Source organism: Dermacentor variabilis, chromosome 3 (assembly GCF_050947875.1).
Source record: "Dermacentor variabilis isolate Ectoservices chromosome 3, ASM5094787v1, whole genome shotgun sequence".
Taxonomy (NCBI): domain Eukaryota; kingdom Metazoa; phylum Arthropoda; class Arachnida; order Ixodida; family Ixodidae; genus Dermacentor; species Dermacentor variabilis.
In genome coordinates this window covers 218,012,093-218,026,738 of record NC_134570.1, presented here as the reverse complement: position 1 = coordinate 218,026,738, position 14,646 = coordinate 218,012,093, and the positions used below count along the sequence as shown (strand labels likewise).

General features: G+C 43.2%; 1 protein-coding gene across 1 annotated transcript in view; it reads right to left on the bottom strand.

Moving 5' to 3' along the window:
* nes (lysophosphatidylcholine acyltransferase 3 protein nessy) overlaps positions 1-14,646 on the bottom strand; it is a 236,698-nt gene that overhangs the window by 176,917 nt on the left and 45,135 nt on the right. The window contains exon 2 of the mRNA XM_075686866.1: positions 2,309-2,416. Within this exon, the coding sequence (XP_075542981.1) occupies positions 2,309-2,416 (108 nt within the window). The remainder of the gene's footprint in view (positions 1-2,308; positions 2,417-14,646) is intronic.

Below are 14,646 nucleotides of genomic sequence, written 5' to 3'. Positions count from 1 at the left end.
CAGGAAGAGAACAGCAATTTACAATAGGTAACGAGGCACTGGAAGTGGTAAGGGAATACATCTACTTAGGGCAGGTAGTGACCGCGAATCCGGATTATGAGACGGAAATAATCAGAAGAATAAGAATGGGCTGGGGTGCGTTTTGCAGGCATTCTGAGATCATGAACAGCAGGTTGCCATTATCCCTCAAGAGAAAAGTGTGTAACAGCTGTGTCTTACCAGTACTCACCTACGAGGCAGAAACCTGGAGGCTTACGAAAAGGGTTCTACTTAAATTGAGGACGACGCAACGAGCTATTGAAAGAAGAATGATTGGTGTAACGTTAAGAGATAAGAAAAGAGCAGATTGGGTGAGAAAACAAACACGAGTTAATGATATCTTAGTTGAAATCAAGAAATATAAATGGGGGCATGGGCAGGACATGTAATGAGGAGGGAAGATAACTGATGGTCATTAAGGGCTACGGACTGGATTCCAAGGGAAGGGAAGTGTAGCAGGGGGCGGCAGAAAGTTAGGTGGGCGGATGAGATTAACAAGTTTGCAGGGACGACATGGCCACAATTAGTACATTACTGGGGTAGTTGGAGAAGTATGGGAGAGGCCTTTGCCCTGCAGTGGGCGTAACCAGGCTGATGATGATGATAATGATGATGATGATGAGCCAGGTCTAATCGTGTTTGCTAAGTATTCGGATACTAGGAAGGGTGACAGTTTTCTTATGGTTGTGTTGCCTTCACTGTGAGCAACATGGTACTTAGGGAAGGTGTTTATGTTTTCTTTCAAAAAGAACTACGAACTTGCTTCATTGTGCTCTGTTTTTAGGGGCAATATTGAAGGGGGGGAAAGCGCTTGCCGTGTAATCCTTCTAAATATGGGTGGTGATGGTGGCCACCCACCACCGAGCCCAACAAGCAGACGCTACTAGGTTGGAAGAATACCTGCAGACACCAGCCATGCATTGCCGCTGTAACCTAATATGTATATATACCCAAGACTGAATATATTACACAATGTTAACCCTCGCCACCCGGGAAGTCAGAAGTAAAAGGGAATGAGTAGAAGACAGGAACAACTGAAAGTGAGAGAGGAAGACAAAGATTGCAGGGGAGGATAGGAAAAGGTGAATGGCAATTTTCTCCAAGTTCGGTCAGTCTGGAGGAAAAGCTGAGACAAAAGAGGTTTGTTGTCTCCCCCGGGGGGCCTTAAAGGTCTAAACGCCCGGCAGTGGCTCAACTCCCAGGATTTCCCTTTCCCCAGACATGACTCAGCCACGCTCGGCTACACACAGGAGGGTCCAACTCTCTTGTCGTGGTGCCACATCACAACCCACCAAACTGCCTGCTGATGCAGACACCCCTGAAAGGGGCAGGGCAGGGAAGGGGGGGGGGGGGGTTGTGTCACCTGGAACCCCTTTACGAAAAAGGGCGTTAACAGGAGCACATCAACAGACTAGCCGTACACTTCATTTTAATTGTTATGGACATCACGACATTTCACTTAAAGAATAAAAATAATATTGCCACACTTGAAGCTCAAAGAAAGGTGGCGCAGCTAAAATTTCTTTTTGGCCTCTCGAAACGTGGCTCAGTTTGATCCTTTGTGCTATCAGACTAACTAGGCATCATCACCCAAACAAGATAACTCCAACTTTCAAAAACACAAATTAGTTTGTTTTCTTTTTTCCCCAGAAAAATTACTTAATGGAACGCCCCGCCAGTCAATGTATTCACGTCCAATAATGTGGCACTTGCAATGGAAAATTGTGCTTGATTATTTCATGTATTTTATACTGCTCATATTTTACTCTTTTCACGAAAAGGTTTTGTTTGCTTTTAATGACATGTATGCAGTTCCTTGCATTGTACGTTACCTCTTCACTGTACACAATTATTTTTCTTCGTTTCCTTGGAATGTATTAGGTATCACAACTGTATAAACAATAATCCCCTCCTACCTGGCCACACATCGGCCTGCAGCATTTTGTAAATAAATAAAGGTCTATTATGTGTTGCATAATGGCTAGTTTCATAATGGCCAGTTTTCCCAGGCTAACTTTGCACCTGTGCATACCTGTTATGTGGCGAAGCATATTAGGAGTGGAAAGGTTCCAACAGGATATAGTAAGTGCTCCCTCATTAAACATGCATGCATGCTTTACCTCCGGTCACAGTATGAGCACCAATATATCTAAGAGCTGTACTGGTAGTCATTGAGAGCTGTTTCCGACGTTGTGGCCCAGAAAGACAAGAGTGCAAAATTTGGTACTCTGCAAATAAAAGAACTGCCACACTGTGCAGCAACACTCACCATAGTTGAAGCAGCAGAGCACCAGGCCACAGGCAGCAAAGTAGAAGTGCTGCGCGTTGGGACTCTTGCCCAGCAGAAAATTACGATGAACCAGGGCCAGCGGGTAGCCTACACACAGACACACACCACAGTCAGCCTCTTCAAACATGGCACCCTCTGATCAAGCTGTCATCATAGACGTCAAGATGACAGGAACGACAGTGAAAAAATAACAATCAGGTGACGATGACAACAACACATTGTTGACTCTCATCTAGCACAACAAAGAGAAGCTGTTATCAGGAGAGGAATGATGAGAATAAATGCTGCACTGAAATCAATGTTGCAGCAACCAATCTTCACCAATTTTCGGCAATTGATTATGACTATGCTAATTTTCCAACAACCTTAAAATTTTGAAAATCTTCTCTATGCTTTTCTTAGCCTGAGAATGTGTGCATTGAGTGCGAAACTATAGATGCAATCGATATGCTACAACCTTAGCGCATTTTGCACAGTAAAAGGAGCAAGTCAGAACTGTACGAACTGTTCCCTACAACGTAAGTTAGTGAAAAGCAGGCCTTTCCCAAAGTGGTTTACCATAACTGCAAATATCTCTGTTTGCCCAACCAGACATGTTTCTGAGGAGTGTTTTCTTACTCTGATCATCATGTCAATAGTCGCAGCCTGAATCTCACTCCCTGCATTCAAGTTTTTGTACAAAATAAATGTATGCTCTTTCCCTGTGATAATTCTGAGGTGATGTACACGAACAAACCATTCCAAGAAGTTTGAACTATTTTCTCCCACCAGAAATTTTAAGATTTCGTCAAAGAACCACATAAAGATAAGGTATATCAAAGCTATGCCAGAAATTGTAGTTTCAGTAGTACCCTTTCAGTGCTTAGTGCTGCCATATACCTACTTAATATTCACATACCCTTAGCTAGATTATGTGTGTAACTTTGCAACTGTTCACTAAATTAAAACTGTGGAGAGCAGTAAGATTCACTTCAACCATCTGGGGGTGCACACAAAGCAGATTCTTTTCCCACCCATCCGAATCAAGTACATAAACTTGCACTCAGCTAATAGTGGGAGCAACTGTTCCCTCTGCTGTGGCACAACCCTTGCAACAAATCTGCTCAGCCACCTAAGCATTCTGAAATACTATTGCTATTGGTAGTTGAAATTCTTTACACATTTTTGCCAGTGTATCAGGCGTGGCTTGAAAGTGACAATGGCATGCCAGTTACCCTGTTATAGTGCCATTAAAAAAAGTGTTGTCACTGCTGTTTTTCTCTGAAAGCAAGCATTTACTTGCTTGCAATGAGCACAAGAGAATAAAAAATTCCTCAACCTGCAAGGCAGCAATTTAAAAGCAGGCATCATTACATTGCCACTTGTACAAATGCTCTCTTCTCCTGGGCAACTTTCACACACTTTGAAGTTGCATGAGACAAGAAAACAGAACCACTGCTGTTCTCTTGCCTTAAAAGACCTTGATTTCATTTAAGAGCATCCTGATTTAAAGGCACCAAACAGAGAAACAAGACATCTTGTCCTGTCAACTCATGTTTCTTTGTGTAGTGCTTTTAAATCAGCACATTCTTAGAGGACATCAAAATGAACACATTTGCCACATTTATTGCTCTCTGGAAACATCACTTCCCCATGAGAACAAAAAATTCCAGCAGAACCCATTCCATGATGAATGTCAGTTTAAGTAGTTAAATTAATTCTGGGGTTTTACGTGCCAAAAGCACAATATGACTATGAGGCCTGTTGTAGTGAGGGAATTCCAGGTCTATTTTGACTACCTGGTTTTCAATAAAGTGCGCCCAATCTGTGGTACACAGGTGTTTTTGCATTTCGCCCCCATCGAAATGTTGACAATGAATGCGAGATGCATTAATGTGATAAAATTTAAAGTAATGTAGAGACATGCCTTAATGGGCCCCTCCTCGGGCCACAAAGCAAACTTCGGTTATACACTGGAAGTTGTTACATGTCCTCTAGGGAGCATTCTGCCACAAAAATTTTTCACATCAGTTCATTAATAGCGGAGATAGAAATATTTCAGTGCCGAGCACCCATGATTTCAGGAGGCGAGCGCCACTGCAAAGCAAAACACTCTCTCGACTCACACCGTCTAGACAACGCAAGTGAAATTCCTTCGCTGCATTCTCCCTTACCAGACCTCAAGGATTGCATGACGCATACATCACGGGCCCCGCCTGGCGCGCGAACGAGTGCGAAATGTGGAATTGCGGAAGTAGTCTTTTCTTTTCTCGCCTCGCTTTTTTGCAGCACGGCACACTTACACTGACAGTGTTGTGCGCCAGCTGTTGTAATTGTATCGTTTCGCGTAGCACACAACTTTGCGCGTTGTGCCTGAGGACACCTGACTAACAACATAAATCAGTGCTACACAATCACTGAAGCAGACTCAAGCGAATTACAGAGCATCATCCCGCGCTGGAACATGGTAGGAAATGACGTAGTTTCGGTGTCTGCATGCACGACTGCACGACGTGGGAACAAGCAGACAAAATGAAAGTACATCTCTCTTGCAGCAGTGTGAAGTGAAAACAAAAACATGCAGACATCCAGTTTGTGTTTTATTTTTTCTCTAAGCTTTAATTAGTCTATTCAGGCAACATATTACACAAATAACAGATGTTGCCTTGAATATTTCTCGAAGTCACATGTCCCCACGAGCAACATCACAGTGCAAACACATGTATGTAGGCGCACTAGCACGCGTATGTCATCCTCCAACTTGGGGCGCAGCAGTAGCAAGGAGAAGAAAAAACGGTCTTCTGTTTGAAATTTCAGGTCTTTCCATGGCGCGCAGCGATGTAACACTTTGCAGACATGATTATTATTGTGCAATGTATGCTTTACGATTGTCAGCTCTAAATGGCCAGACCTGGTGAGGGGCCCTTTAAGCGGCAAGCACATGCACACAATATTCAAGCGATGCAACAGGCAGATCCTCATAATAGACACAGAGCAGCACAATACGACAGGGACCAAGGATAAGAAAGATACATACACAGCGCTAACCTTCACCTAAACATTTCATTTGATCACACGTGTTATTTATACAATGACAGCGGATCAATAATAATAGGAATAATAGGAATCCACCGCTAGAATTGCAGTTGTGTTCCAGTTTACGAAAACACAACCATTCTAAGTGAGGCCCAATGATGGCAGAATGACAAGAAATAATTGAAACATATAAAATTGACAAAATGAAAGAAAAGTGTGTGAGCCTTCCATCTTTGGCCTTATCGAGAAGGAAAAGAGGTTTCTGGAATGATTGCCTTCAAATGACCAGGTGCGATGTGCTTACGGTGATAACATGTATGGGTTCTGTACTGTATCTTTGTGTGTTTGTCTCCTTGGTTTTATTATTGAACCGTTGTCAATGTATAAATAGCATCCCAGGAAGAAAAAGTTGTCTACAAGCGTTCCTGGCTCCTCTTGACCCAGCTTGGCCTGGCTAGTGCTAAGTTAAGCTCCAAATTAGACGTCTTCTGTACAGCTTATCGTAAATGTCTTCAAGCCTTCTGCTGTAAGATCTGATGGAGACATAAAGGCTCTAGTATGTTTTTAAAGTCGATCTCCAAGTCTTACAATCAAAATTTGCACACATTTTTTTTTACCTCCGGCTTGCAACGATTCGTTCAACAACACCATCAGTGGAATGATTACATCGGTATGATACCATCATATAACAGCGCTCTGCAAAATACAATAATCAACCAGTATACTGCAAGGCTTATACATGAGACGATTTCGCGAAGACCGCCGTCGGTGACAGCGCGTATGAATATCTACCAATTTAAATTTATGCGTCATCCAAAACTAAAGCCAGGCCAAAGTTTCGTGTGTCTTTGACCACAATGCAACAAAAATTTTCTATAAAAAATATGTAAAGGTATTACTTATTTTTGTAAAAAGATATTTTAATTACGTTTCACAAGCTAACGTAACACGGCATAACGCAACAATAGGTGCGCAACTGTGGCTTGGGTACTTCCATCATGCATTGCATATGCTTGACCGCTTAACTACCACGCTTTTTAATGTGTTAAACGGGTTTGTTCCGTGCGCGTATCACCTGGTCTGTGTCTTTCTGCATTGAAGGCGCAGCTTCATTCGGGTAAGTGATCAAACTTTTAGCCTCTTTCAAAAGCTCTGTTGCGTGATTTTAGCACCATGAGCAACTTGGTTTATTGTTTCACATCAATTAATGCATGTCGGCTATTATTTCAAATTTCCTTGTGGCATGTCCGTTCCCACGGACACAACTTAATAAACTGGTTTAGTTGAGATTACATTTTGGTTGGTGTAGGATCACTCGATGCCGCTAGTATCAATTCTCCGTGTTAGAATTGTTACATCGTTAACCGATTCTCGCTAAGTCCCCGTGTAGTTTCCTTATGGTCTAAGATTGCCTACTCTTTAAGCTAGTGCTGTAACTATATAAATGCAAGCTATACCGTTTATTGACATGTATTACTTCATTGACAGTCTGAAAAGTGCATCACGATCCGAATAATATATCTGTGTCCCTCCGACTAATTGCACCGGCATGCAAACATGTACATTCATGGTGTCCACTGTTTTAGTACTTTTTACTGTCACTTTGATCTTCACATTACAGAAAACTTCGCAAAACTTGTTTGGTCCTATAGCCTGGCTGGCTAGTAATGGGACCCAATTGTTCAACACACCTACATAATTCAGCAAGTGGTTACAACAGTGACAAAAAGAAAACAAAACTAAACATATATATTAGGAAGCGCAAAAGAAGAACAAAAAGCAATGTAGCGCACCACAACAAAGTGAGGCAAGGTTCTGACTGGTGTTGTATAAGTTGCGGGCGGCTTTTTCTCAATGTGACGATAGATTGGATTTTTTATGGGTACTGTTCCAGGAGGGCATATGTAACCGGCAAACAGAGGCCTCAGGAGAGCACCCGAGATTATAATAAAGGAGGTGGCGCAGGATCTCCAGGACACCCAAGGGTTAGTGGGGAACCAAAGTTGAAGCCGGGTGGCCCGTAAGTTGGGGCTGCGGAGGCCAAAGCGTACCAGGGGGTGTCCGCATAAAAAATTGGCTGTCCACGACAGCGAACAGCTTGTCTTATACAACCCTGTGTGTGTCATGTGTGTGTCATGCAGCATGTTATTAGCTACAGTCCAAGCAGGCAAAATGTCCATGACTCCTGTCTGTCTTTTGTAAGTTCTTGCGTACTATTGAAAGACATGGGAAGACTGTAAAACATCAAGATAAAAGGCTCCTAACAGCTATCAGTGTTCCCAGCAAAACTGGCAGAATGGTAATAGCCGATTACAAGCTACCCTTCTAGAAATAGGAAAATGTGACTACGTTAGAATCCAGGTTGAGCTACGATCCTGCTTTTCGATGTCACCTTGTAAGCAACAGATTTATGAATTTAAAATGTGAGCACGTTTTTACAATTTGTGCAAGGTTTAACTAAAAGGTTACACCTGGCACGAGCTATAAAAATGTGGCACGCATGTTAAGGTGGCTTCATAATTTTATTAACGAGAAGAAAGGGAACCTAGGGGCCTGATTTTTATTAATCATAAGAAGCCAACAAACAGAGACACCAAAGACAACACAGAGAAAATTTCTTGTACTTACTAAATGAATGAAAGAAATGATAAATTAATTGAAATGAAAATGAATGGAAAAACTGGCTACAGGAGAGGAATGATCCCACGTCATTGCATTACATGTGCAATGCTCTTACCAATTGAGCTACCGTGGTGCCGTTTGCCCATCCATTTCAGAGCCATTCGTGCATTACTGCCAGAACTAACCCTTGGAGTGTTAGCCAGCGCCACCACTCGCATACCTTCGCGGCAGATGTTCCACATCTGCCGCCGGCGTCTGAGTACATGATCTTTTTGGGCAAAGGCAGCTGGTCAACAAACCCACGCATGCTCCCCGAATGTATTATTTGACATTTTGCGACTTCATGTTTTCGAACTGTATGCAAAGTAGGTACAGTTATACTTTTTTTATGCTATGTATATCTTGCAGTTCTTGTGCATAAATGTTGCTACAATTATTTCTCCGGAATGCATAATCATCCAGTGTCATTTGCTCTTCTACCTTACCTTTTCTGGGGCTTTCATTCCTGCCTTAATGCAGGCATTGTAATAGCCACATTGTGTATGTTAGAGTTTTTAGCTTTGAATTCCTTTTGCTGTTAAGGGTTTCTTTCTTTTTTTTTCAGACATGACGGCTCTCTCTTATGAGGCACTGGGACTTGAGATGCTTCATTGCGGGCATCCTGCCGAGTATTTTCAGACAGCTTGGGTGGAAACTTCAGCACTAAGGCCCGTGGCAGAAAAGGAGCCCGAGACCTGCATGTCTACAGTGTCATTGAAGGTAACTTTAGAGGGCTGTTTGTCTAGGCATAAATGCAGCAATTCTTTCTCCCGAAATTCATGGTGTTCGGAATGAAATAAAAACTGTTAGTCACATTTTAAGAAAAAAATGTCCTGCATACAGTGTAGCTACAGTTGGCTGGATGGCAATTTTTATATAAAACTCCCTCTCATTTGCAGCTCTACAGAACTGAATTTCCACAAATTTAATTTAATAATTGCAAAACTGTTCATATGTGACACCGATTCGAATATCAGCCAAGACTGCTGATACTCTGTGTTACTTGCATTGTTTGACTAGATGGTATAGTATTCTAGAAGCTTTTCGAATCTATTTGACATGGGAAAATGCAACGACCCATGCCATTTGCCCAAGTGGGTAAGAAGTTGGCACATTATCTTATGCTTATTGTTCAGTTAGATTTTATTAAGAAATTTAAACTACACTAATGTTATTGACTAAGTCAGCGTTGTGTAGCATGTTTACATTTCAATAAAATTTACTGCTGGTTCTACATAAGAATTTAGTGCATGGTATGTGATTAATATTTTGTCTTTCTTCTCTCTTAAAATATTTTGTCGTTTAAACTCTTTACATCAACATGTGGTCTTCAAATAGCCGTTGACAATGGCCAGATAACGTCCAAAGACAGGGGCGTGGCCGGGGCGGGGGGGACGTATGGGGCTTCAGCTTCTCCCCCCCCCCTTAAATTTTTTCGTGCTGTCATGCATCACCACCCAAAACAACCCCCGGCACTGGAAATCATTCTGGATTTTTCCTAGAATGTCTTTTTCACGCTCGAGAAGATATTTCAGCGTGAACATTGGGAGCTCGGGCTGCGTTTTGTGGCAATGCCCATGCACCTTGAGGCACATAGCACAAGAAGCCCCATCTGAGCACAGTTTCAAGGGCATTCTGATGGCCAGCGAGCTCATCGTGACATCTCATGGAGGCTGCGGAATCTATGGAATGCATGGATTTCAATTGTGAAACTTTATGGGCATAAAGTTCTCATAAGCTTTTGATGCAAAAGGTACATTGACATTTCCAAAGTTGTGCTTTAGATTTTCAATTCCAGAACTTTGTGGGTTTAATGTCATAAACATTGGACGCCAAAGGTGAGTAGTACAATGGACCATACAATGAGACAAGTGAAATCGACACACTTTCAGACAAGTTGACAAAGCGTGCAGCGAGGTACAATGAAACGAAGGATTGTAGTGGTTCATTTGTGCCGTTATGTCACAGAAAAGAATAACATTTTTTTCACCTGCGCCAATGCATCCATGTCAAGACATTAAAGGGAAGCTGAAACACTTTTAGAAAAAAATGAGTTCTCTACGGCATTCTACAGTTTTGAGTCCCCTGAACACGAATATCTGGTACAAAAAGCGCGGAAACAAGCGCAAGCGGCTGTTTTTTCATGAAAACGCGCACCAGCGCCTCAGGGTATCGCGCGAACGTCGCTGATGCCCGTGATTGGTCGGGGCCGCTGTGACGTCACTCGTGGCAGTCGCCGGTCGGCACCGCCGTTTCAGAGCGTAAGCACGCTGTTCTGTTCTGGCTTCATAGCCGAGTTGTAAGCATTATGGAACATTCTCGCTGTCTCGGACAGCTTGTATTTTCGCCGTACATGTTCGAACCGACAGCCGATACGGAAAACGATGGCGGCAACGGCGGCAATGACGATGTTGAGTGTGCCAAAAGCGAGAGCGATGTGTGCACCTTCTCGCGCGTTGGAAATCTTAGCTGGTGCGTATGCTGTTTTTTTTTTTTCATGTAGCTGCACATTCCAATGACGGGAGAAAAAATTCGCTAATGTGTCACTAAGAACTTGCTGCTGGAAGAATGCCGAAGCACTAACTTCTCATTAGATTGTAAACACGGATGCAATTCCGCGATGTCAAGCACCTTGCCGCTGCTTGTCTAAAGTACCGTGGTTTGTTGAGCGTTGATACACGATCGCGAACATAAGTGCCGCGTTTCAAAGCGCGCACATGCAGTGCTGCGAGGTACAGTCATGGAAGTTGCTTATCATACATATCCAGAGATGGCCAGAGGTATTATATGTGCAATATTCATACTATGGTTCGACGACTTTGCGATTGTGGCTCAATCAAGAATCGGTATGCGTGCTCCATGCTAGTTTTGACATAAAGATATTAGGCAGTTTTAGCACCGCCGTGTGGTAAACACTATAACTGCAACCGTACGTCGAATGTCACTAGGCAAGCCTATACTTTATTTCATACCTCAGGTGCAACACTGTGGAAGCTACGCACGAAGTCCGGTCACCAAAATTTATTACTGCGCACGTTTCCGTCTATGCTTCGCAGCGTGCCAGCGGCGTTTGCTTGCGCGAGCATGCACGTGAAGCTGCCGCGACGGGCTGCAATTAAAAAGTGCCGAAAACAAAATTGATTTAAAAGAACGTGTTAGCAGCCGTATTGTTTCTATGGGTAAATTCTTTTTTTTTCTCAATCAGAACTGAGCTTATATATGAAAAATTTTCTCAAAAATCGGGTCAAGAAACACCGAACTTTTTCTAAGTGCGAACGCAGCCACTGCAAGAAGTATCTCAAGCCTCCACAGAGTTGCACCTGATGTATGAAACGGAGTATAGCAACGCTAGCAACAACGCGTTTCTGCATTTGTCGTAAGGCTATCCGGCTATCGCGGAAACTGTCCGAGCACAGCACAGTTGACTTCGTCGGCACGAACTTATCTCTGCTCACCACACGGACCCACTGCGCTGCAAGCTTCTTGTCCTTCGGGAACCTGCGAAACATCACATCGTCTCGCCCGCCTGTGTTCGCGCAGCCGAATGCTGCACAGAACGAGGGCATGTTGGGCGCCCTTGGTTGTATGCACTCACGCAGCACCGAAGGAAAGAACGGTTTACGAAAATCGCAAATTAAAACAAACGTGAGCGGCGGCGGCGGCGGCAAATCTCTCGTAGCGTCGTTCAATAAAGCGCAGGACAGAGAGAGAGGCATGCCAACACATGCCAGCACGTCGGTCCGGCAGCTCGGTCCCCGCGCGTGATGTCACTCTCGCCGGTTCTCTCCTCTGGCAACCACCTCACCCGGCACTCCGGGAAGCGATGGGGGCGTGTCTGCGGGGGTGATTTAGAAAGCTATTTCCGCCTCTTATATTAACAAAACGAAGAAAAAAATTTCGGAACCGTAAATTATTAGGTCTGTTCTTCCCAATCCCAGCAATTCATGGAAATTGAAAACCGTTTCAGCTTCCCTTTAAAGCCAGCAAAGGTAACTGCAGTCTTATGGGGTTCTTTTTGTTTTTTTACTTTGACTTTTATTCACAAGTACAGACTCTTCAATTTTTTTGTTCTCGCTACTCATGGGCTACCAGAGCCAGCCAGAGTGCATGCAATTTTTTCGTGTTGCCCTGACCCCCGTGCAGTGCACTTTGGCGTGCATTTGATTTTTTTCTGGCCGTTTTCACCTGGCAGAGCTTTAGATCCTTTACGGCTAGCAGACAAGAAAAAGAAACAATGGTCGTTTGCCAGCAGCACTGCAGGGACTCGACAGATTGCAACGCTTTCGCTTGAGCGCAACCTTTCTGGAAAACCTTGTATCGCCGGTGTATGATACCAAGCACTATCTTTATGGACGAAGCCTTTCGTACTTCCTTCGGTAGCCACATTAGGTGCCCAAAGTAGGCATTCGATTGTGCTCCCCTTTGGATTGTTTTCATTTTGGTGCCCCCACAAAAGAAAAAAGAAGGCATTGTTGCGGCGCAGCGAGTATTCGCATGGTGAAAGGTCGATTCTGTTACTTCTTTCGCGCCAAGTGATGAGCTGCAGGACGCCTCAGTTGCCGGATACTCTCATATTATGGCGATAGCAATTATATGGACAATTTAGGCGCATTCCTGCTGTTGACATCACCCTCATGTTCCGCATGTGACAATGGTGGCTCGGTCTTGTGTGCACAGGGGAGAAAAGCAGAAAGGAAGCGTGCTGCCTTCCTTCGCACGGGATATGTAAGGGGGAGTGCCGGGAGGGGGGCGGACCTTAGGATTCTGTGATCTGTGAATCTGTGATTGCGCAACATGCTTATTTGCCTTTTTTTTGACGCATTATATATGGTTACTTTTTCTTAAATATGTAGATTTATTGGAACTTATACATAGATTTAAATATCTTGTTGTAAGGTTTTGTGTATACGTGCACTGAACTTTGTTTCCAGTGACACTTTTTTGTCCTTTATCAAGCTTTACCTTCGCATTTGTATATTCCATTGTATCTTCGCATTTCTAATGTACGAGGGCGAAATGAAAATGAGCCAACCCATCCCGTGCAATAATGGTTTGGGTTACCATCTGCGAGGCATGTGCATAGCACACAAGCATCTCTCATTGACAAAAGTGACACACAGGTGTGAGGATAAATGTTTTTTTAACGCTTTCATACACTGGGGTTGAACATGGTTGCGTGACATAATGGGCCCTCCAAAAGTTGAACAGCGTGGTGTCATGAAGTTTTTGACAGCTGAAGGTGTTTCCCAAAAATAAATTAGTCACCGCATGGCTGCCGTGTACATTGAACATTGCATTTCATTGGCCACTGTGAAGCATTGTAGCAAACAGTTCAAAGAAGGACGTGAAAGTTGCCAAGACGATCCACGACCGGGCCAAAGCCATCGTGCCATCACCCCGAACACAAATGCAAAGGTTGATGAGCTGATTAGACAAAAATGGAGGATAAACATCGATGAACTGGTAGAGCGTGCGAACATCAGCCACGGTTTGGGTCACACCAAAATTCATGAAGACCTCGGTTATCGCCTCTTGTGTGCGCAATGGTTGCCCAAGATTTTGAACCATGGCCAGAAGACACAGGTTCGGTGGTGCCTTGACTCATCTGATCCGGTATCACTGGCGAGGGTGACGACTTCTTGTCTGCAATTGTGACCGGTACTTTTAAATAAAGTACCTCGTTTGTCATATATTCGCATTGGCTCACTTTCATTTGACTCACCCCTCACATATTTTGCAGAACTCCTGCTTTCTACATGTGCTTTCCGTTGAGAATATAATTTCGGTGCAATTACTCAAAATACACGACCACTGAAAGCTGCTCCTGAGCAATACATTGGAACAAAGTACAGCGTCACTGAGCTTTTTCCCTGGTCGTTGCATTTGTGCAAAAAATGTAAACTTCTTGAATGACAGTTGCATTCAAATATTTTCCCTCAACTTGCTCATTTCATGGCCTTTACATTTTTCATATCAGCAGCATGCACTGCACTTCTTTGCTGGTTTCGAACTGATATAGTTCTAAAGTTTGTGTGATGTTTTATATACTTATTAAATATACAAAAAACAAGGAAGCATTTATATCAGTTATTTTGGGTACAACTTCTGGGACATAGGAGTATATATTTCCATGAAAAAACTGATATTTCACTTATCTTGACATTGCGTAGCGTTCAAGAATTCGTTTGCAGCATCCTTGGCAATGGCGATGCAGTCATTCATCTATTTGATCCCTCGACAAATTCAAACGAGGAGGCCAAGTTGCAGCGTCCTCCTTAGTACTGTGCCTTATTCTTAGGATCTGGATGCGGGGTCAGTTTTTCTAGAACATGCCATTCATAATATATATATTCTAGCCAGTCAATGCAAAGCATGGCATGTCATTCATTACCTATATATCAATTTAGTCACAATCAATGCAAGGCAAGCAGATGTACATAATTTGCAAGAATAAAAATTTTTGCCGATTTTCTTACTTCCTAAACATTGTTATAAAATGCTGGTTATCAAAAAGGCATTTCACAGTGTTTTTACAAGATGTCTTTTCAGTGCGCCGCATTCAACACCCTCGTGTGCTGCATGTATTTTTCTTGTGTTAGCAGTACCCAAATTTCTAAAGTGCTGTTCACTTGCAAAGTGCT